General features: G+C 35.5%; 1 protein-coding gene across 6 annotated transcripts; it reads left to right on the forward strand.

The window, feature by feature from the left end:
• Positions 1 to 3,172: 3,172 nt before the first annotated feature.
• On the forward strand, positions 3,173 to 23,700 carry LOC592407 (origin recognition complex subunit 3). 6 transcript variants are annotated; one of them, XM_030994884.1, is made up of 18 exons: positions 3,173 to 3,260; positions 3,371 to 3,419; positions 5,757 to 5,860; positions 8,733 to 8,883; positions 10,018 to 10,178; positions 10,597 to 10,692; positions 12,288 to 12,460; positions 13,081 to 13,240; positions 15,199 to 15,636; positions 16,567 to 16,700; positions 17,210 to 17,273; positions 18,154 to 18,350; positions 18,838 to 18,965; positions 19,558 to 19,798; positions 20,348 to 20,489; positions 20,986 to 21,102; positions 21,809 to 21,885; positions 22,377 to 23,700. In XM_030994884.1, exons 1-18 carry the CDS (start codon positions 3,177 to 3,179, stop codon positions 22,480 to 22,482), a joined length of 2,622 nt encoding a protein of 873 aa, XP_030850744.1. In that variant the 5' UTR covers positions 3,173 to 3,176; the 3' UTR covers positions 22,483 to 23,700. The 6 variants fall into 6 exon arrangements, with proteins under 6 accessions (XP_030850744.1, XP_030850743.1, XP_030850747.1 ...); XM_030994883.1 differs by having other exon boundaries at positions 22,246 to 22,485; XM_030994886.1 differs by having other exon boundaries at positions 3,174 to 3,260; positions 15,199 to 15,312; positions 22,246 to 22,485.
• Positions 23,701 to 23,892: the final 192 nt, after the last annotated feature.

A 23,892-nucleotide genomic window follows, 5' to 3' on the forward strand; every position in this document is an offset into this window, starting at 1 on the left:
TTCAAATTTCATTTTTACTCTCCATATTTGATCATCATGGTGTTTTTGGCACTTGAGCTATCGTTGGATTGATAATATTGATTAATATATTCTCTATTTCTCCATCTCTCTCTCTCTCTCTCTCTCTCTCGGGCATAAAGGAAATATGAATATAATATAGGGCTTTGATAAAGACAACTTGAACATTTTATCAGTATTGAACAGGGGGAAAGAAATGGGTACGAAAATAATCAAAACGAACATCTAAGATACATGTATTCCAAGACACGACTCGGGCATTTTTCACGTTTATCTCCGTTTTAGCTTTTAAAATGATTAAATTGTATTATTAAAATAAGCCTATAGTATACCTAGGAAGAAGAAATTTGTTTCAATTTGCGATAAGAATTTAAAAAAATCTATTTGTACCACGGCAAAAAGAAACGTAAAATCATAGATCTCATAATAATTATAACGATGATTGTAGCAGCAACACAAATTTTGCTACGATGATAAGCCTATTAATCTTGTTTTTTTCCCTTTCCGATAGGGTGTTTTATTTCAAAAGGATTCTCTGAAAAATATAATTGAACATAATAGAATAATCGATATTACCAGAAAATTATTATACTTTGAACATAACATATACAGAATGGACTATCACCAGAAATCGACGTATAAGAAAGGTTCGTGAATCAGAATAGCAATACTGTATAAATCTTGGCCACCACCGCCTTTACGGCGGTAAATAATTTTCAAATGCTAGATTTTGCCTTTAAGTAGTGTAGAGGAACCCCGACATAGCATCAATGAATAAACAGTAATTATATATGCACTAGCTTTATCTATTGATGGGAGTTGGCCCATGTTTTTGTATGGGACTCATTTCTGTCTGAAGAAAGGCTCTAAAGAAAGAGAATTTCCTAACATAGCAGCAATGATTTACTTTAAAGTTATTGACCCTACCCTGTCATACTGACAAACAATCCAATACACTAATAGGTGAAGCTGGAGTGTAAAATCTGATGAGAAACACAAACTCAAAAAGTATTAAACCTCGCAAAATAGAGATACAAAAAAAAAATGACACATTTTAATGGGGAAAGTAGTAAAGTAACTTGACAATAATTTGCCAGCTCAGCTGTTGGGACCAGCTGTTTTTATGTTTTCTTCTTCTACTTATTAGACCTAGGGCCTTCTCGTCGGCAAATTTTACAATTTGTATGTCGGTAAAATTGTTTTTGTCTTTTTTTAATCATATTTTATTGCGGCGCAGTTTTTATCTTTATAGTCGTTCTATTATTTGTTCCAATTAGAAATATTAGGCGATTAAAAGCCTTGATTCCTAAAAATAGCAAACCCTCCACTTCCCGAGTCCCGTTACAATTTCGGGATACGCCCTTGTAATTATGAAGTACTATGCCTATCATATCGGGTAACTATATTTAGCATATGATATAAAGAGGGCGCTCTACAAATCTCAGATATTGACAAGTGTATCCTATCTCTGCTCATTCCCCCCCCCCCCTCTCTCTTCCCCCTTCTCCCCCCCTCTCTCTCTCTCTCTCTCTCTCTCTCTCTCCCCTCTCTCTCTCTATCTCTTTCTCTTTCTCTCTCTCTCTCTTTTTTTTTTTGGGGGGGGGGGATTGAGGGCTGAAGTGGCCTTATTTTTTTGTTGGGGGGGGGGGGGGACGCGCCCTTAGAGTCTAGTCCTAAAGGGACAGCGGGATTCCTAAAGGAAAACAATTCCTAGATTTTTTTTATAATTTTCAACTTACATAATTAATAATCTGTCAAACAAATAAGACATGCTTCAGTTGATTACCTTGTCGAAATCCAAATTGAAAATCATAAATTATGCTGTTTTCTATGAAATGTTTTTCAATTTGAACATAAACCGCATTTTCAACAAATTGTTGTTACTGTACGCTCAATGGGCCCATAACTGTCCAACATTGGTAATGTCATTCTTTTTATTCAGTGATATCACTTTAGCTACTTTCATCGTCTTATAACTGTCATAATGGCTAAAATTGGTCTGTATAAAGTCTTCTTAACATCTGGTCCACTTTAATTTTTCACCGACAGGCGATAATTCAAAATTATCATCACTTTTGTTTATAACTCACAAATTCACTTGTCTGCAGTGAAAACGTTTTGACTTGGAGGTGGTTCGTTAGCGAAAATTGATTGCCTCATGAATTGTGTTGAATGTGTGTTCAATCAAGGAGAACCCTTGGTTGCATTAGTTTTTCATCATGACGTAATTTCCCTTGGATATTTATAACATTCTGATACTCTTTTCGTGTTTAACTTTTCACATAAGGTTTTCAAATTATGCCAAGTTTTTCTTGAATCATGTTGTTTGTTGCTTCTATTTGGATCTGAAAGTACTCAATATTAGCCTTCCTTTCTTTTCTTTTGACTATAAAATGTCAAAGAAGTCTATACCTTTTATATTAATTGGTATCTTTTGTCTTCATGACTGATTATGCAAATTCATCCAAGTTAATTGTTATAAATTTCGCTGTGACTAATTAGGGCCTACGTTTACATCTGTGCCGCAGAAAAAATAACGCTACCGGGGCGCGTTATTTTTTTATGCGGCACAGATTGGGGCTTTTTTTTAAAAGGGGTCTTGATTTACAGACTAATACTGGTCGTGTGCGTACTAGACAGTATAAGTAGTAGAGGTCTGTTTTTAATAGTGTTACATGTAATCCACTACCGCATGGAAAATCATTACATCAACAATTAAAATCAAATTGGAAATCTGAAGAGGAGGCAGCACGTCAATAAGGAGAACATCACAATAATTAGTCAATAAAACTTAACTAACTTAAACGAAGAGGAATGTTATCTAAACACATAGTTCGCGATGGATATACAAACTTCTTCGCAGCGCTAATGCGCTAGCGAACATGACTAGTCTCACGTACGTGCAGACACTATTCAGAAGGGAAAGAACGTACTTCCCATAGGTTTAACACGCGCCATCCGGGCGCGTCTACATAATCGATATTCTTTCTCTCAAAATGTTTTTTTATATTTTCATTCCACAGAACAAATCAAATTAAAGATACGCTTCATATGGCTTTTCGTACCTAAAAATTAACACGAAATGTATGCAATTTGCATTCTGACTATTGAACTAGAATTATTTGTAACAGCCAACAGGTGAATGTGGCTTATTCTTCATGCTTGAGGTGAGACTAACACAACAAAAACTTGAAATGGAAGACCGCGAATCCACGTGTGAAGCGACAACTTCGGTTTCAAAGGTACGTAAAATTGTATTTTGATTTTTGAAGTGTCATTACTCGATTGTTATTGCATACTACCATATCATAATCATGAAACTTAATATGGCACATGTTTTATCTTCTTTCAGGGATGTTTTGTGTTCAAGTCAAAGAAGAGACGAAAGCCTCTTTATCCAGGTAAGTCATCCCATCCCCACCCGTGTATTTATTTGATGTACTGTAAATGAGAGCTGTGCTAGTGCTGCGCGCGCGCGCGCGAGGACCGTGTGGGGTGCAGGATGGGGCCCGGGGGTAAATTGCAGTGCCTCATTAATTTAACAATGAATTAAAAAAATGAACTGACAACTGGTAAATAAATGAACGAGTCAAATTTGTGTTGCTGTTTCACTTTAAATTCAATTTGAATCAGATTCAGAGACAATCTTTACAAACTAAGAGTAAGACTGAAAGTAAGAGTAAGAAAAAGGGGAAAATATATTAAAAGGAAGACAAATTATATCTGTTGTAGATCTATTTGTTGATGGTTATGTCATTAAACTGAGAAGGTCAAGTCTGTCTCATGTGACTAAATTAATTCTGTTTGATCTCATGTGAGTGGCATTTAAAGGCTAAGTCCACTCCAAAAATAATTTGCTTTTAATAGATATAGAAAAACAAGACGAACAGAGCTAATAAAATTGAATAATATTGGATGACTAATAAAAGTAATATCGAATATGGAAGTTTTAAATTTATTTTTTGAAAAATTATGAAAACTTTGGAACTTCAAAAAATCACTACACAAATTGCCAATTTGGTTATCAGTTTGTGACGTCATTGCCTCACTATTTATCAATTGCTTTATATATTTCTATTCCATTAATTTTACCCTAAATTTGATTTCCCTAGGCCTTAATAAATTTGCCCGGCCAGGTTATATGATTTTTATCATATTGCAATCGCGTGCATGACATTTCACAAAATCTTTTATGAACTTTTTAACAATTAATACTATTTTCTGAATATTTTCAATTCATAATCATTGATTTTTATATAAATAGTTTATCAAAATTCAAATTTTCATAATTTGAAGGAAAAAAATACTCTATACATGTATGTGTGCACCACTGAACACAAAACATATTACTCTCAATATAACTTGGACGCTGGTGTGAGGAAATAAGATTTTTAGGGAGAAAATTAGAAATTTTCATTATCAATAATATTGATAATGAAAATTTCCAATTTTCTCCCTAAAAATCTATATTGATAATGAAAATTTCTAATTTTCTCCCTAAAAATCTTATTTCCTCACACCAGCGTCCAAGTTATATTGATAGTAATAAAGAAAACAATTAGTGGATACTGGATAGTAAGGCAATAACGTCACAGACTCATGAGTTAGTTGCCAATTTGTCTTGTGATTTTCAAAGATTTCCATGTCATTTAAAATTCATAACTTTCTTATATGATTATTTATTTGATTTTCAATTGCTCAAACTTTTGTTTGATTGGTTTGTCTGTTTTTTCTGCTTCTATTGAAAGTAACCTGTTTTTGGAGTGGACCTGTCCTTTAAAGTGCCAGTGATAAATTTGGGTTATCTTAAGATGGTCCCGTAATCGTACACAAGATGGCTAAGATTTCTTCCAATATGTTGGATATATTAAAGATAAACTTTAGTACTGGTATGCGATTGCATTGTGAAAGAAAAGGTGTGGAAAGGATCAGAAACAGTTGATCGTGTAGCATGTAAGTATAGGTGTGCACTGCAAGGTTCTGGAGTCATCAAAATCATAATAAATTTGACCGAGTCTTGGTAAAGTAACAAGCACATACACAGAAAGCTATGTATGGGACAACACGCATGGTGTCGGGGTTGGTACTACCTTGATTCCTTGTCTTTCTATGCTCATTACTCAGCCAGTATACATTTTCTTCCAAAATTGTTTGGCACATGTCATTTATTTGTAATCTTGAACATTCAGTGTAAGTTTCGTTTGATTCTGTGAGAAATAATTTTCTTTTTTTTACCAGTACTCAAGTTTATCTTTAAGTGGACTCATAATGTCAAAAAGTTTTGTCAGAGTTTTCAAAGGAGTAAGATTGCTGATTAACAATTACCATGACATTCTTGATTGAGATGGTAAAGACTCAATTGAAGGAATTATTTTGAAAAAAGATATTAGGTCATTGTCATTATATCTCCCCTGAATTAAACACAAAACATAGAAAAAGGGAGATTTATAAGCAAAAACTGTTCGCCCCTCCCCCTCTCTCCCCTCTCCCTCCCTCTCTCTCTCTCTCTCTCCCTCTCTCTCCCTCTCTCTCTCTCTCTCCCTCTCTCTCTCTGTCTCTCTCTCCGTCTCTCTTTCTCCCTATATTTGCTTTTTTCATGACATTGCAACTATGAATGTAGACCTTTAATTTTAGTGTGAATTAAACTCTGTTACTATTAGACAATTCAAAATGATTTCACAATACATAAGTTTAGAATACAATGTCTGTGTGTTTGTTTCACCCATGAATGAATTCAGGTGATTATTTCATACCAGAAAGTAAATCAGAAACCAGTCAGGATTGTAAGCTGAGATACGAGACCGGGGATACCCAATGGGAGCTCATCAATGATGATATTGAGGTAAGATCTGTTGCACATATCTTTTTATTTCATTAGAGCTGTAAAGAAAAGTGAGAACTATCTAGTATTACCAGGAAATACCATGCATTCAAAACAGAACCATACTCGGGCCTGGATAAGAAAATACAGTCAAACCTGTCTATAGCAACTGCCCAAGGTATACACAAAAAGTGGCTTTTGTAAAGCAGGTTTGACTGTACTATCCAAACCATATATATTGGGTTATGGAATGCTGACTCTCTTTCCAAACTTTTACATTGCTCTAGCAATGATTATTGTACCATAATTTAAGCCAATTCAATTTTATTTAATTTTGTACTGTACCCTATGTCAGTTTTCCTATTGTGCCCTAAGTTAATTTCGAAAGCAGAGATCATCTCTATGCTTGAAAACTGTTTTCATTACATTGGTTTAGTCGGTTATATGCTTTCAGTTGAAATGCCTTCTGTTTCAAAAAGTTGTATGTTGTTGTATTCTCATCTATATTATGTATAGCGCCATGAGCGTCCTGCTCGACAGACCTAAGCACTTTATAAGAAGCTTCTACCGTCCTCACCATCATCATTGTTATTATAATTGTTATTATTATTATAATTACTATTATTATAATTATTATTATTATTATTACTATTATTATTTTTATTTTGACTTGGTTTTTGATCTTGCTTACAAATATGGTAGCGTCCACTGATCAGGCCAAAAAAAAAAAATCATTTGGTTGTCCTCGACCGCCCGCTCGTCAGTATCGGGCCGCTCGTATTTTTTTTTTTTTTTAAATATTTTTTTAAATTTTTTTAATTCATTTTTTTTTTTTTTTTAAATATTTTTTTAATTTAATTTTTTATGTGGGAGCAATCTTAAATGCCTAAAATACCATTTTATGCATTTGCAAGGATCAAAATGCGATCCGTTGCCAGTTTGGTATTTTCAGTACACAATTAGGTATTTATTAAACTTGCCATTTTTATTTTTCTATGTCAAAATGCCGTTCATTCTAGTCAGGTTCTGAGCATTCTGTAACTCATTTTAAAGCTCATCTGTTCTAGTTTACAGGAGGGATTAGACCACCCTGCAAGGTCACTGGACAGGTGGTTATCTCATCAAATCAGCTCTCAGTTAATATAAGATAAAAAGGATAATGGGGGACCAATGGTCACCGATTAGGCATTGTTTGCTACATAGAGGGCGCAAGTAGCTATAAGTACCGGTAGTACAATGGAGATTTAAAAGGTGCTGTATTTCAAAGCCCAAAATACTTTCTGTGTTGGTCTTGATATTCCTTGTATATTAAACTAGTCTTTTACCATATTAAAGTGTTTTATAGACTTCGTTTGTTTAAATGCTTGACAATCCCAATGATTTTTTTTTTTATGGAAAAAAAAAATATTACAAAAAAAAAAAAAAAAAAAGACACACAAAACATGAAGTTTAAAAAAAAAAAAAAAAAAAAAAAAAAATCCGCCCGCCCGCCCCTACTCCAAAATAGCAATCGAGGACAACCAAACAATTTTTTTTTTTTGGCCTCATGAACATTTGTCTTCTTGTTTGTAGTCTTTGCAGGCCGATGTCAACAAGACACTGTTTGATGATCTTCCACTGATCATCCACTGATCATGAACACTTGTCTTCTTGTCTGTAGTCTTTGCAGGCCGATGTCAACAAGACGCTGTTTGCTGATTTTCCACTGATCATCCACTGATCATGAACACTTGTCTTCTTGTCTGTAGTCTTTGCAGGCCGATGTCAACAAGACGCTGTTTGATGATCTTCCACTGATCATCCACTGATCATGAACACTTGTCTTCTTGTCTGTAGTCTTTGCAGGCCGATGTCAACAAGACGCTGTTTGATGATCTTCCACTGATCATCCACTGATCATGAACACTTGTCTTCTTGTCTGTAGTCTTTGCAGGCCGATGTCAACAAGACGCTGTTTGATGATCTTCCACTGATCATCCACTGATCATGAACACTTGTCTTCTTGTCTGTAGTCTTTGCAGGCCGATGTCAACAAGACGCTGTTTGCTCATCTTCCACTGATCATCCACTGATCATGAACACTTGTCTTCTTGTCTGTAGTCTGTGCAGGCCGATGTCAACAAGACGCTGTTTGATGATCTTCCACTGATCGTCCACTGATCATGAACACTTGTCTTCTTGTCTGTAGTCTTTGCAGGCCGATGTCAACAAGACGCTGTTTGCTGATCTTCCACTGATCATCCACTGATCATGAACACTTGTCTTCTTGTTTATAGTCTTTGCAGGCCGATGTCAACAAGACGCTGTTTGATGATCTTCCACTGATCATCCACTGATCATGAACACTTTGTCTTCTTGTCTGTAGTCTTTGCAGGCCGATGTCAACAAGACGCTGTTTGCTGATTTTCCACTGATCATCCACTGATCATGAACACTTGTCTTCTTGTCTGTAGTCTTTGCAGGCCGATGTCAACAAGACGCTGTTTGATGATCTTCCACTGATCATCCACTGATCATGAACACTTGTCTTCTTGTCTGTAGTCTTTGCAGGCCGATGTCAACAAGACGCTGTTTGCTGATCTTCCACTGATCATCCACTGATCATGAACACTTGTCTTCTTGTCTGTAATCTTTGCAGGCCGATGTCAACAAGACGCTGTTTGCTGATCTTCCACTGATCATCCACTGATCATGAACACTTGTCTTCTTGTTTATAGTCTTTGCAGGCCGATGTCAACAAGACGCTGTTTGCTGATTTTCCACTGATCATCCACTGATCATGAACACTTGTCTTCTTGTCTGTAGTCTTTGCAGGCCGATGTCAACAAGACGCTGTTTGCTGATCTTCCACTGATCATCCACTGATCATGAACACTTGTCTTCTTGTCTGTAGTCTTTGCAGGCCGATGTCAACAAGACGCTGTTTGATGATCTTCTTAACTTCATCAAGAATGCTCAGGCTGGATTCAGGCTAGACCAGGATCTGGATACAAGTAGGACTAGATCTAGACTGAAAGAGATCCCAACAGCTGCATTTGTGACAGGTTATTAAACCTACATAAATTATTATGTTAAGGACTTGTTAAACAAGTTTCGCATATATCTGAAAATGGGCTCTGTAAATTTGATTTGGTACAAGAGATTAAAGGTGATCTTGATGGGTCAAAGTTGATGTAATGAAAGAGGGTCACTGGTATACTGACTTGCTTACATGCACTTGAATATCAATTCTAGATTGTGATCATTTAAACTCATATTAACTTTAATTTCTGCGATTTTCGGGATGCGGAAATGCTTTTCAAAATGAAGTCAAAGTTTTTAAAATTTTATTCTCGTTGTGGATTGTGATTATCCACTATCTCTTCATGAAGCTGTTGTACTAATGCAGATTTAATGACAATGATATGTTCCTAATCGATGCATGAATGTGAATGTTACTAAAGAGTGATGATCATGTCATCTTTTTAAACCTTCCATATCAATGCAGATCACAAGAAGAATAATAATAATAAAAATAAAAACGTTACTTATAAAGCGCTTACCACCGAAGTCTCTAAGCGCTATACACACAAAATAGACTGATATACAATTACATCTTATACAAAACTAAAAATGCAAATAAACCTACAAATAACAATACATATGGAATACACATCAAAGTGAACAGAGATAATTAATCATCGAACGCAATTTTGAATAAATGTGTCTTGAGACTAGTTTTGAAGACAAATGTATTATTTGATATCTGGATGTGAATGTGGCTAACCAGCAGACTATTGTATCATCGACCTAGAGACAGAAATAATAAAAAAAAAAAAATTCTCACAGAATCAAGCGAAACTTACACTTGAATGTTCAAGATTACAAATAAATGTCATGTGCCAAACAATTTTGGAAGAAAGTGTATACTGGCTGAGTATTGAGCATAGAAAGATAAGGAAATCAAGGTAAAGTAGCCCCGACACCATTTGTGTAGTCCCATATACATCTTTCTGTGTATAGTGCTTGTTACCTTACCAAGACTGGGCCAAATTTATTATGATTTTGATGACTCCAGAACCTTGCAGTACACGCCAATACTTATATGCTACATGATCAACTTTTTCTGATCCATTCCACACCTTTCCTTTCACAATGCAATCGCATGACCAGAACTCAACTTTATCTTTAACATACAGGTGTGAATGTGACGGACCATCATGACGTCTTTACCAAGTTAGCCTCGGTGTTCCAGGAGAGGGTGAGCCCTCATGTGGTCTGTCTCATGTCCAGAGACTGTACAACGTTGAAAGGACTGATGGGGTCGGTGGTGTCACAGCTCATGGGTATTGAGTACATGGTAAGAGAAGCAAGCTACAATAATTCTCATTCATCTCCAAAACTCTTTCTCAGTGGTCAATAGTGATATTACCTTAGACTTTTTGACCAAAAGCGATCAAAAACTGATCCAGAAGCTTCCTCCACTGAGTCCTGTTGTTTTTTCCGTCTTTTAGGTCATTGTCCATTGCTCTCCTCCATATATTGGTCTTCCTCCCTTTCTTTTTCCAGCTGACGGTTTCCAGTTTAGTGTTGATATTAATGTTCATAATAAACATTTAAAATGACATGAGTGCAAGCCTTAATAAAGTAATGATCTTTTCTCTTGAAGCTCTTTAAACACTTTCAACAAAATTCTGTACGTACTAAAGAAGAACAACACAAGTTCTTGTTCTGTTATTCTGAATCGATCATAATATATACATAATTCTTACTTGCAGGCTTCTGAAGATGAAGACACAATGCCAGAAGTGAACATGAAGAAGGTGCCTTGTACTTTCCCTGTTCTACAAGCTTGGTATAAGGATAACGTACAGGTATGTTCTACAAGCTTGGTATAAGGATAATGTACAGGTATGTTCTACAAGCTTGTTATAAGGATAATGTACAGGTATGTTCTACAAGCTTGGTATAAGGATAATGTGCAGGTATGTTCTCCAAGCTTGGTATAAGGATAATGTTCAGGTATGTTCTACAAGCTTGGTATAAGGATAACGTACAGGTATGTTCTACAAGCTTGGTATAAGGATAATGTACAGGTATGTTCTACAAGCTTGTTATAAGGATAATGTACAGGTATGTTCTACAAGCTTGGTATAAGGATAATGTACAGGTATGTTCTACAAGCTTGGTATAAGGATAATGTACAGGTATGTTCTACAAGCTTGGTATAAGGATAATGTGCAGGTATGTTCTCCAAGCTTGGTATAAGGATAATGTTCAGGTATGTTCTACAAGCTTTGTATAAGGATAATGTGCAGGTATGTTCTCCAAGCTTGGTATAAGGATAATGTACAGGTATGTTCTACAAGCTTGGTATAAGGACAATGTACAGGTATGTTCTACAAGCTTGGTATAAGGATAATGTACAGGTATGTTCTACAAGCTTGGTATAAGGATAATGTTCAGGTATGTTCTACAAGCTTGGTATAAGGATAATGTACAGGTATGTTCTACAAGCTTTGTATAAGGATAATGTACAGGTATGTTCTACAAGCTTGGTATAAGGATAATGTTCAGGTATGTTCTACAAGCTTGGTATAAGGATAATGTACAGGTATGTTCTACAAGCTTTGTATAAGGACAATGTACAGGTATGTTCTACAAGCTTGGTATAAGGATAATGTACAGGTATGTTCTACAAGCTTGGTATAAGGACAATGTACAGGTATGTTCTACAAGCTTGGTATAAGGACAATGTACAGGTATGTTCTACAAGCTTGGTATAAGGACAATGTACAGGTATGTTCTACAAGCTTGGTATAAGGACAATGTACAGGTATGTTCTACAAGCTTGGTATAAGGATAATGTTCAGGTATGTTCTACAAGCTTTGTATAAGGACAATGTACAGGTATGTTCTACAAGCTTGGTATAAGGACAATGTACAGGTATGTTCTACAAGCTTGGTATAAGGACAATGTACAGGTATGTTCTACAAGCTTGGTATAAGGATAATGTTCAGGTATGTTCTACAAGCTTGGTATAAGGACAATGTACAGGTATGTTCTACAAGCTTGGTATAAGGATAATGTACAGGTATGATATAGTCTTGTATTTATTGCGATTCCTTTAAATTCCTATGATTTGTGGTTTGGGTGGTTTGCTTGTCATTAGGAGCCTTGTAAAATGTTCCAGATGCTGAGCAGATTGCATGAAAATTCTGCTCACAGTTTGCTTTGTTCATATTTAAAATATTACATTTATACCTATATTCCAGATATCATATGTACAAGTTAGATTTTGAGTACAGATAAAATACAAAACATTTCATAACAATGGTTGACAAGGATTACAGCATTTGTGCAGTAAATTTGTTTTAAAAATTGTGTGATATGCTATTATGATCATAGTAAGATGGTATTTGGAATTGAGTTTTAGTCTTGATTTTTTCTCTTTTCTCCAAACTTCAGAAGAGGAAATTGCCCGGCAGCACAGCAACGTTTAAATCGCCCCGTCGATCAAGGAAGCGCAGATCAATGAGTGGGCCAGTCTCTTACCCAGAGTGTCCTCCTATCATCATCGTCCTGGAAGACTTTGAAGGTTTCAAGGCCGTGGTCATCCAGGACTTCATCCACATCTGCAGGTATGTTCAAGTAAGATTGATTTCAGCCGCTGTTAAATTGCTTCAAGCGAAAGACGAGGCGTTGTGGCATGCGCCTGTAATCCAGCTAACAATGGAAGTAACAAACTGATTTCAGGCGCTGTTAAAATTGCTTCTAGCGAAAGACGAGGCGTTGTGGCATGCGCGTGTAATCCAGCTAACAATGGAATTTACAAACTGATTCAGCCGAGGACGCAGTTTCAAAACTGAGTCACGTCTTACGGATGGTGACGTTTAAATAATCATATCTGATTGATACACTTCTGTAAAAACCCAATGCACACACACACGAGATGTAGATGAACAAATTTATTTGAAAAGAAAAATATATTAGCATTATTTAAAAATCACTTTCTGTGTGAGATTGAAATTCAATGTTAATTTTGTTAATGCCGTATCTTGACTTGTTTGTTACCAATAACCGATTAAATACAATTATCTGTGTTCTTGAATACTCATGTTGGGGAGCCTATTCTTAGAAGTACTGTATATGTACATTTGTTAAGATTCTATTTACCCTTTTCATATGCAGAATACAAAATTTGTATAGAATCTTTCAGTTCTTGTAATAATTGAAAATGAAATGATTTGACCCTTGACAGTCAGTATTTGGAGAAGCTCCCTCTGGTGTTGACCTTTGGAATAGCTACATCAGTGACAGTGATCCATCGTCTATTACCTCAGTCTGTTTCATCATGTCTCAGTATTGAGAAGTTCCAAGCTCAGCCTTCTTCTATCTACCTCTCAAAAGTTATTGATAAGGTGAGAACTTATATCAGTTTGTTTGGTAGTTTTGCGTTTATTTAGTTATTAAATAAGAAGATCAATAAAGTGTCCTTCAAAAGAGTTGATTTGTTCTTAGTTAGTTTGCCAGCCAGATTTTGAGAAAGAAGCAAAATCACAGTAGAAAGTACATTCTGATATTTGTTGTAATTTAGTGATTAGCTGCTGATAGATAGATTGGTGTTGATGTATCATGATATGAAATTCAGAAAAATCTGCACGTTGATTGCAACTTATTGCAGGGATTTCTCTTTAAATAGATCTATTTGTAATCACTGATTTAATGATTTGTAAAAACGGTCAGGGATTTCAGATTGAGCCATTGGATTAATTTGATATAAATCATGTTTAAAATATAGGTGGGGGGGGGGGGGGAGGGGGGTAGAATTGCCAACCTTGTCTGCTAGCCGTAAAATGTCAGGTTATTTTGGTCCTCTTTCAGACGGGGTTGTATTCCAACCCACCTCCCCACCCCATGAAATGACATGATAACAAAACAGCTATTTTGCCCACGTTGACTTCTCTTGTATTGTCTGGGTTATGTTGGTACGTGTATGTCTTTGATATTACAGAGATGCCAACCAGTACAATTAAATCGTATTCAGTACGATAATAAGAGTGTAATACGATCTTAAAATCTAAAAACATGATTTTTTGTTTTTTTGTTTTTGTATGCCTCCGTTACGAAGTAGCCGGAGGCATTATGTTTTCGGGTTGTCCGTCCGTCCGTCTGTACGTACGTACGTACGTCCCGTTCTCGTGATCGCATTATCTCAAGAACCGACTGATGGATTCCTACCAAACTTTGGTCATGTATGTATCTCACAGAGCCAATGAACTGATTAGATTTTGGATTCACGAGATCCAAGGTCAAAGGTCACAGGGCTCATTATGTATGCGAAAATGGCTCGTGATCGCGTTATCTCAAGAACCGATTGATGGATTCCTGCCAAACTTAAGTCATGTATGTATCTTGCAGAGCCAATGAACTGATTAGATTTTGGAGTCACGAGATCCAAGGTCAAAGGTCACAGGGCTCATTATGTATGCGAAAATGGCTCGTGATCGCGTTATCTCAAGAACCGATTGATGGATTCCTGCCAAACTTAAGTCATGTATGTATCTTGCAAAGCCAATGAACTGATTAGATTTTGGGGTCACAAGGTCGAAGGTCAAAGGTCACAGGGCTCATGATGTATGCAAAAATAGCTTGTGATCGCATTATCTCAAGAACCGATTGATGGATTCCTGCCAAACTCAGGTCATGTATGTATCTTGCAGAGCCAATGAAATAATTCGATTTTGGGGTCACCAGGTCAAAGGTCACAGGGCTCTTTATGTATCCAAAAATAGCTTGTGATTGCATTATCATAAGAACCAAATAGACAGATTACTATCAAACTCAAGTCATGTATGTATCTTGCAGAGCCAATGAACTGATTAGATTTTGGGGTCAAAGGTCACATAGCTCACTATGTATGCCTATAAATAGGTTGTGCATGCATTATCATTAAAACCGACGGATGGATTACAATCAAACTTGAATTTAAAAATTGTTTCTGTTTTGGTTTGTAAAATTGCTCTATGGCGGAGGCATCATTTTTGACTGCGTGCAGTCAAAGTTCCATCTAGTTTGTTGTTGGTTTAAACCCATAAAAACAGCAGAATCGCATAGAAACATGGACAAGTAAACCCTCGCAACCCCAACAAAAACTTTGCTTTACAATTTTCTCATTAAATTTTAATGAAAGAGCCAACATTTTCTGAAATTTTACGGGGCCGACGGGCTAGTGGTAGTGTCGAGTTTTCGTGAAAATCTTATTTTTCTCTCCAAAATCAGACTTTTTAGGTTACTCTGTCTGTTTTTTCGTGTCAAGAGGTTGGTATCTCTGATATTACAGCTAAAATCCTCCTTTTGATTTGTTTATTCCCTTTAGGTGTTGTTGACAGCCAAGCATCCGCTCAAGCTGGGGTCAAAGGTCTTCCAGCTATTACTAGATCTCTTTCTCTACCATGATTTCTCTGTCATGAACTTTGTACAAGGGTTACAGGTCAGTATACTGAAAGGTCACATTAAGGTCATGAACTTTGTACAAGGGTTACAGGTCAGTATACTGAAAGGTCACATTAAGGTCATGAACTTTGTACAAGGGTTACAGGTCAGTATACTGAAAGGTCACATTAAGGTCATGAACTTTGTACAACGGTTACAGGTCAGTATACTGAAAGGTCACATTAAGGTCATGAACTTTGTACAAGGGTTACAGGTCCGTATACTGAAAGGTCACATTAAGGTCATGAACTTTGTACAAGGGTTACAGGTCAGTATACTGAAAGGTCACATTAAGGTCATGAACTTTGTACAAGGGTTACAGGTCAGTATACTGAAAGGTCACATTAAGGTCAAACATTGAGATGAAGTGTAGTTCATTTGCAAAGGTATCCTACTTTTAAAGAATCCAACACTTTTTTTTGTGGACAAATTGGGTCAAAAATTGAACAGTAGCACAATTTGTGTCCCCTAAACATACACCTTTTTTCAATGGATTTGTACAGTGCGTCCCAGAAAAAACGAAACCGAGAAGTATCAATGTTCTATCATAACTTAATCACAACTATAATTAATGAATGATACATATTTGAAAAGCTTGGAGTCTCTTCTTTCATGTGATGCTACTCAGATGATGCATTTTTCACGCATGAGTGATTAAAAGCAATTTGAAGGAAGGAAACCAAAAAGACATTTGGCGGGCGGTATCTGAATTTCGAAGAAAAATTCACATTTCTAGAAAGTTGAATTTCTGCCCTTTCATATGACACCATCAACTGAAAGAAGAGACTCTAAAGCTTTCCAAATATGTATCATTCATTAATTATGGTTGTTATTAAGTTATGATAAAACATCAATACTTCTCGGTTTCGTTTTTTCTGGGACGCACTGTATAATTGTTTAAGTGAATTCCATGATTGTCCATTTTTTCTGAAGAGAACGAAATCCATTTTATTCTTCATTGTTGAGAAGTTGTATTTTCCACTTTTACATGAACTGGATTTTCTTGCTTCATGTCTTTGGATAGGAACATGTAAGCACCTTTAAATGTCCGAAGGCAAATTTTATGTATTTTTTACATGACAATAAATTATCTTGAATCTTGAACACAAATATAAAGTTGTTTTTTTTGGTCATTCATATTTTATATTTTCATATGCTAATTATAGATTTTATTTCTTCCTTTACTTATGAATGAGCATCACATACAGAGGAACATGCTGAATTACATTTCTTTTGTTGACCTCAATCTCAGTATGCAGTGTTAGATCACTACTTCTCCCAGCCACTCAGCATCTTATGCTGTCGCTATGGAGATGCAATCAACAGAACTCGTAACCTGTCACATGACCAGCTAGAGCTCTTCAGACAAGCTTCTTCATTCAGGAGGTAATAGGACAAATGGGGATACTCTCTCTTCAGATTGATAAAGAAATATTAAAAAACACACTTTCAAAGTAAAAAAAAAAGGGGTTGATCACCATTGCTGACATGATACAGTTTCTTGGCCCTGAAGTATAAAGTGTGTATTTCATTCATATAAGATAGATTGCTACCCTGCAGTTATAGGCTAATTCACGAACCATCAACATGGTCACCTTTTCTACTGTTTATACATCTGTATTTTTCTATATTTTTGTTATGGTATTGTCAAAATTGAGTTATTTTTCTCCTTTATAGAAAGACAACTTTTCTATATGGGCCACATTTATGTGTTTCCTCTCGAAACAATGCTTGAAAAATATGAAAGGAAGCTGTGTATAAAGACATCCTGCCTGTAAAGACCACTTACTGTTTCTTCCTTGGATGGTTTTCTTTCCATACAGGTTTCACTGTAATATTTGTTTTTATGAATAATCAAGAAATTTTATGATCCTCTAATCTTAATTTTTGTGCAGATATGTTGATGGTCGGCCTGCTAGTGATCAGAGAGCTCTTCTCCTAGATGATAAACACATGAAGGTAAGGTTCATCCAGGCAGTAGCTAATATAATGTTTGGTCTTAGAAGATCAACACATGAAGGTAAGGTTCAAATTTATTAGATTATTTGCAAGACTAACAATTGATTTAAACTGTTTAGGTTCATGTACAGTACCTGTTAAACCAAGTGTTTGATTGAAGGTACATGTACATCTTATATTCAGATTGAATAGTGTAGACATACAGTTCAACTAAAGGATGTTTTTGATAATTGTAAGACATAAAACTTAAAGATTATAAATAGAGTTGAATGGTGCGTTTGTTGTCGGTTTTCACATGTTTCGTTTTTCAGTTGAGATATGTAATTTTAGGAATTGATAAGAGATAAATGAAGTGAGAAGCAAAAAAAGATATATAATAAAAGCCATAGAGTTTGAGGTGATCAGGTTAAAGGTAAAGATCAGTTTTGGAAACACCCACCTCTCAAAAAATGAAATGGAAGCTCTTATTACCAATCATGTGAAAGAATATGTTTTGACTAATGAGTGATCATACAAATCTTGCCAAAAAACCGCCTACTAATTGATATATTTGGTAAATTATTATATCTATTTGGACCTGATAGATATAACTTCGTGTAGTCCCCGTATACATCTTTCTGTGTACAGTGCTTGTAACTTTACCAAGACCGGGCCAAATTTCTTATCATTTTGATGATTAAAGAACCTTGCAGTACACACCAATACTTATATGCTAGATGATCAACCTTTTCTGATTGATTCCACAACGTTTCTTTCACAATGCAATCGCATGACCAGAACTGGTCTATACCTTTAAAAGTGAAAGAGAGAGAGAGAGCTGATATCCAGGCTGATAGCAAGAAGAAATGATATAATTGTCTATCTCTTCTCTGCCCTTTAGAAAACCCTTCAAGAGCTTCTGAAACAGATGAATGAGTACCATAAAGCCTTCTTTCCTGTCTTGGAATGTCTTCACATCCTATCCGAGGGACTGCCTTATCATCCTCTAGGCAAGCAGATGAGAGAGCTGTTTGCCATGGCAACAGAGGGAGATATATTTGCAACGGAAGCATATCAAGAGGCCTTCAAGTTCATGAAGTGAGTAGGGCAAACGATCAAAGTTCACTTTTTATCATTTATATCAGGGATGGGAGGGAATAATTATTAATACCATTATGTGATAGAAATATTCTGATTTTTTCTCATGGCAGTTTGTGGAGCTTCTTTACATGATGTGTCTGCATTTCATCTGCACATTTACAGTATCTTTGTTTATATTGTATCAAGAAAATTAAATGTACCAGTAGATTGATTATAAAGTGTTTGAATTGTAGTACCATGGCATGCCTTTGAATTCTTCGGAATTATTTATTAAGAACTCCTTTATACCTCTTTATTGTTTGTTCTTTTGAGATGAACTGCAAATGTATGCCATGGCATATATAGTGAACAAATCAACGATATTGGCAAAACAGTTTGCGCATGAATTTATTGTCCACAAACATACTGCAAACTATAAACATGAAAGAAAACCTCACGTCTTACTAACTCCCAGCTCTATACACATTTGTAATCCATTTATCAGAATGCTAGCTCGAGATGAATTGATTAAAAAGATGACGATGTGTGAAGAAAGCCTCTCACGGTGCGAGGGATTACAAGAGGCAAGGTTTCAGCTGGAGACTCTACAAGCAAAGATGGAAACCCTTGGAGGTACGGTCTTCAAAGATTCTTGAAATAAGCAGGATGAAATACTATTCCCTGAAATAGCGCTTCACAAACTTGACTTGAATTGCAGTTAAGAAGTTAAGAATGTAAAAGCAAAGATGGCAATACTAGGAGCTATTCAAGACTTTAAATAGAAAATAAGATATTAGATGGGGCAGGAATCTGCATGAAAGAGCATCTGAGAGCATCTCTGTATAGATTTGAACTTGATTTGCAATCAAGAAGTTTAAGAGTTGTAATCTTCACTTGGTGTATATCTTAGAGATGGGTTTTTATTAGCAGTAGTCTAGATCTTGACCGAGTAGTATGTGAGTATGTGGTAGGATATACTCCTCAGAATATTCTGTGCACAGATAATAGCCACAGGAGCTGAATCTAGGATTAAAGTTACCCGAAAGAACAGAGATATGAGCGCCATGAGCGCCGAAAGGTGGATCTGTGCGCTCTACAAGTAGCCACTATTATTATTATTAGATATGTTCTTTGCGATTGGAATACGAGAATGGAATGTTATTTTTATCAGTTAATTTCTGTAATCTTGACAATGCTAAATGTACTTCATTTCCAATCCAAACAGATACCTGCAACCAGCCTGTTGAGATAGACAGCACGGAGGATGATGAAGAGGAGGTTGACACAGAGGGCAGCAAACAGAACGAACATGACACAGAAGAAACTAACCTGAGAGGGAGACGAGAGAAGACGACGCTTCATTCCCTACAGCAGATGTTGATGAGTAATGCTAAGAAGAAGAGGAGGATGACCCCATATGAAATACTCCGCAATGAAATACTAGACTTCTTTGATGCATTATTCAGGTAGGATTGGAGTAATATTTCTAATCCAAGTCAGTATTAGTATTAGGTATAGCACATTATCCTTGTTGTTACAAAGGGCTTCTTTATTGCTTTACAAGTAGGATTTTGTCCGTTTAGGTATAATGTACTTCAAATTGACCAGTTGAGTCTTTACTATTTTTGATCCATTTATTTCTAATGCTGTGTGTAATCAGTGATATCATTGGCCCAAAATCAACAAAATGACCGATTACTGTCATCGCCCAAACTCAATACAGGAAACACCCGATTCCATATGCATGCATGAGGTTCATGTTAATGATTTGACAAACAGTATAGATACCATGAGAAACATGCCTGTAGTACAGAGAAGCTCGGGTGTGAAGAGCTTTTATAAAACAACGCTTCAGAAATTATTTATTTTGGTGGAAAATTGATATTTAGAATATCTGATACCTTGCTGTTTCATTAGAACTTAGTGCGTGAAAGCTATGTGGTGCCGAATAAAAGATTGTGCTACCCTTTAGTGTATAATATACTTCTTTCCTGTGTATTTGTTTTTGTTCAAAGGGAGTATCTACCATGTCCAAAGAACCTACCTCTGCATGAAGTCTTCTACTATAATAATGTATCCGAGATCAGACAGCGTCTCAATGCACCACCAAGGGCAGCAATCCAAACCGCTCTTAGTAACCCTAACTACTACCTCCAGGTAAATCTAGAGTAGACTTTTCTATTTTTTTCATTGTAGAAAAGGGATGTATCACAAATATGAAAGATTTTGCACCAAAATTTGCATAGTGTAAAATAGAAATGTAAAAACGGAGGATATTATTGTGGCAGAAGGATATGTGCAAGAAAACAGCATCATATATTATTATTTTCCCCCCAACTTTAATGGCAAGATAAGAGATTGAGGATCACTCAATTGTACAATTCAGACTAGCTTACATTAGTCAATTTGGTTGCAAGCTATCATTTATTAACACATTCTTGGAAAGCTTGAGTACTTGAGCAACTTATTATGGAATAATAGTAATAAATGTTTTGTACTGAAGAGGAAAACATGCTTTATAAATCCAATTATTGTCCTTATGACACATTTGTTTCAAAATGTTCAGACTATCTAGATGAATTCCTCTGACTAGAGATGAGTGATTGGTATACACTGACCACATCTTTTGTAACTATCATATGACTGTATACAGAATCCTGATTGTGAGACATTAGAAGAAGGGATCACCAGCTCACTTCCTGATGTGTGTATTGTATACAAGCTTCATCTTGAATGTGGAAGGCTCATTAATATCTATGATTGGCTCCAGGTATGAACAAAAAATGTATGTGAATAAATAAATAAATGAAAAATGAATAACATCACAATAAATACGGGTAAACTTTAGGTATCAATTATTAATGGCAAATGGGGTGAAAACTGTTTGCATCAAAGGCCCTGATGAATAGTCACTTTTACATGTATGTGTTGTAAGATACAAAAATGTGCAGTGCACTTGTTTTGCTTTTATTTTTATCTTTTATTTTGCTTTAGCATTTTCCTTTTTTTCTTGGAAGGGGGTGTCTGTGGTTATGATGGTTTACAGCATTTTGTGTGGATTAGCCTCAAGAGTTAATAATAATAATAATAATATTCATTTGTAAGCGCAATAACTATGTGGATATATTCTACTGCGCTGCAAGAGCTCGTAAATGCTGTGCTATATATACTATATGAACAAGTGAGTTTTCAGTTTTTATTTAAAATTATCTAGTGATGGGGCTTTCCTTATTTCTAGTGGTAATTTATTCCATAATCTAGGGGCAGCACAGAGAAATGACCGGTCCCCGAGTTCTAATATTTCAGTTGTCTTCTTAAAAGAAAATTTTGAAAAGAAAAAACTCTTGTCCATTAGAGAACTTACATCAACCGGGTATCACAATTTTGGAGCCTTTCTTTCAGATTTCATTTTTAGCAAACTTTATATTATGCCTCAAATTGATCTTGTTTTCACAATGTTTCTTATCATTTGTCAGGCATTTATGACTGTGATCCAGGGAGAGAGTGAGACAGACAATGCAGATACAGCTAAGAAACCTGATCCAGTATTACAGTATCCTTACAAAGCTTGTTATCTTGTGAGAGCACAAGGGCGTTAACTCAGACATAATTTGGGGATCTTTTGTATCATTGTCTCACTGGTGCTGGTATAAATGCTGATAATCAGGGGATATTTGTCAATTTTGAGAGGAGTACCAATTGAATTGTGGACGAAAAGTCAGATTTTGTTGCTGTTGTTGTTGTTGTTTTTGCTGTCTTGGCAGATCTTAGCGAGTAATTGATTTATGTTAACTATTTTCTACTTCAAATTGAAAAGATATGTGTGTTTATGACATTTAACATTCTTACATGTACTAAAATTTGAACTGTACCAAGTTTTTGTCCTTTTTCCTTGACCAATATCATCTCTCAGAGCACGTTTCATTCGAGCTGTCTCTGAGCTTCAGTTTCTAGGGTTCATCAAACCTACTAGAAGAAAGACAGATCATGTTGCTAGGCTCACATGGGGTGGTTGCTAAGACAACGACTACTATCGTCTCTCAGAGCACGTTTCATCCGAGCTGTCTCTGAACTTCAGTTTCTAGGGTTCATCAAACCTACTAGAAGGAAAACAGATCATGTTGCTAGGCTCACATGGGGTGGTTGCTAAGACAACGACTACTATCATCTCTCAGAGCATGTTTCATCCGAGCTGTCTCTGAGCTTCAGTTTCTAGGGTTCATCAAACCTACTAGAAGGAAGACAGATCAGGAGTTAGCTTTTTTTAGGCTATTCAGTCTGATTTTTGTGTCAAGAGATTGGCATCTCTGGATTAATGTGACTGCAAAAAACTTATATTGGAATCTTGGACATTGATGAAGTGGAAAGTGTTATGTTAAATTCATTTGCACATGATCGAATCACTCTCTTCATTTAAATGATGGTACACACCATTGTCAAAGCATGTAATTTGATGTAAATCATATCAGTCTTACTGTAAAATTATATGAGTTTGCAATGCTATCCATTGTGGGGCGCTAACGAGATGGTGTAACCGTTTTTTTAAATTATCTTGTTCTATTCAATTCACAACAATTGTGATTCCGTTATAGAAATAAATAATGCATATATAGAGCTGAACTTTTACAATTGTATTCTACATTTAACATTGAAAATCTTGAGATACTTACTGTTTAAAGTTTTCCATATTAAATCAATTAAGTAAAATAAATAGTAGATAGAAAGGTACAGTAAATTGATTCATGTCAGTTTGTTATACTTTGACATTATCGTGGAAAAGAGTACAGGATTTTATAAAGTAGGCTGAAAATATGTTTAGTTAAACAAACAGTTCATTCAAAAGATGAATTGTACATGTATATGGTAAAGTAGCAAAACATATTGTAATTATTATTTTATTTTTGTTCAAAAGTTGAATAAGTATAATTGAAAGCTTTATAAAAATCCTGTATGATCTTATCATCTGAATAGGTAAATGTGTCTGATTGAATAGAACTCAAAGATTTGAACCTTTTGGAAACATTGAATCTAATGGACTATATGTATACTTCCACTTCTATAAGGTCAAAGTAATTTGTTCATGAGAAAAATGTAATGCAGTCATTATGTATCCTCCATCAATAGGGAATTTCCTTTCACAGCATAGAGAATATTTGTCAATATGTCTACCATGAAAGTAATATAATATTGTTGATGTCAATGACAGAGTTTCAACTGTCCCCATCCTTTAATTATGTAAAAAGTTTATGGTGCCCTTAATTTCCCTATCCACCTAGATAATTCTATGTAAAGGGAGTAATAATTTAATTTTGTAAGTATCGGTTTGTACATGCAAAAAAAAGTATACATGAAATATAATTTGTGAAAATATCACAACTCATTTGTTTTGTTTTTGTCATCTAGGCTGTTAGAAACCATCCTTATTCTCTGTATTTCAAGCTATCTCTACTTTTGTTTTTACATTCTTGTACATTTTTTCATAAATAATTGTTCCTTACCTTTCTCTCATTTGCATTAATTCTTTTTCTTTTCTCTCTTCTATTTTCTTCTCTTCCATCCT

This window comes from Strongylocentrotus purpuratus, unplaced genomic scaffold (assembly GCF_000002235.5).
Source record: "Strongylocentrotus purpuratus isolate Spur 01 unplaced genomic scaffold, Spur_5.0 spur5_scaffold_21, whole genome shotgun sequence".
In the NCBI taxonomy this organism is placed as follows: domain Eukaryota; kingdom Metazoa; phylum Echinodermata; class Echinoidea; order Camarodonta; family Strongylocentrotidae; genus Strongylocentrotus; species Strongylocentrotus purpuratus.

Coding starts and splice junctions, on each gene's coding strand:
- LOC592407 (XM_030994884.1), top strand. CDS start 3,177: ATGCTTGAGGTGAGACTAACACAACAAAAACTTGAAATGGAAGACCGC. Junction 10,693..12,287: donor GGTATAAGGATAACGTACAG/GTATGTTCTACA, acceptor TCCAAACTTCAG/AAGAGGAAATTGCCCGGCAG. Junction 21,886..22,376: donor AAACCTGATCCAGTATTACA/GTATCCTTACAA, acceptor ATCGTCTCTCAG/AGCACGTTTCATCCGAGCTG.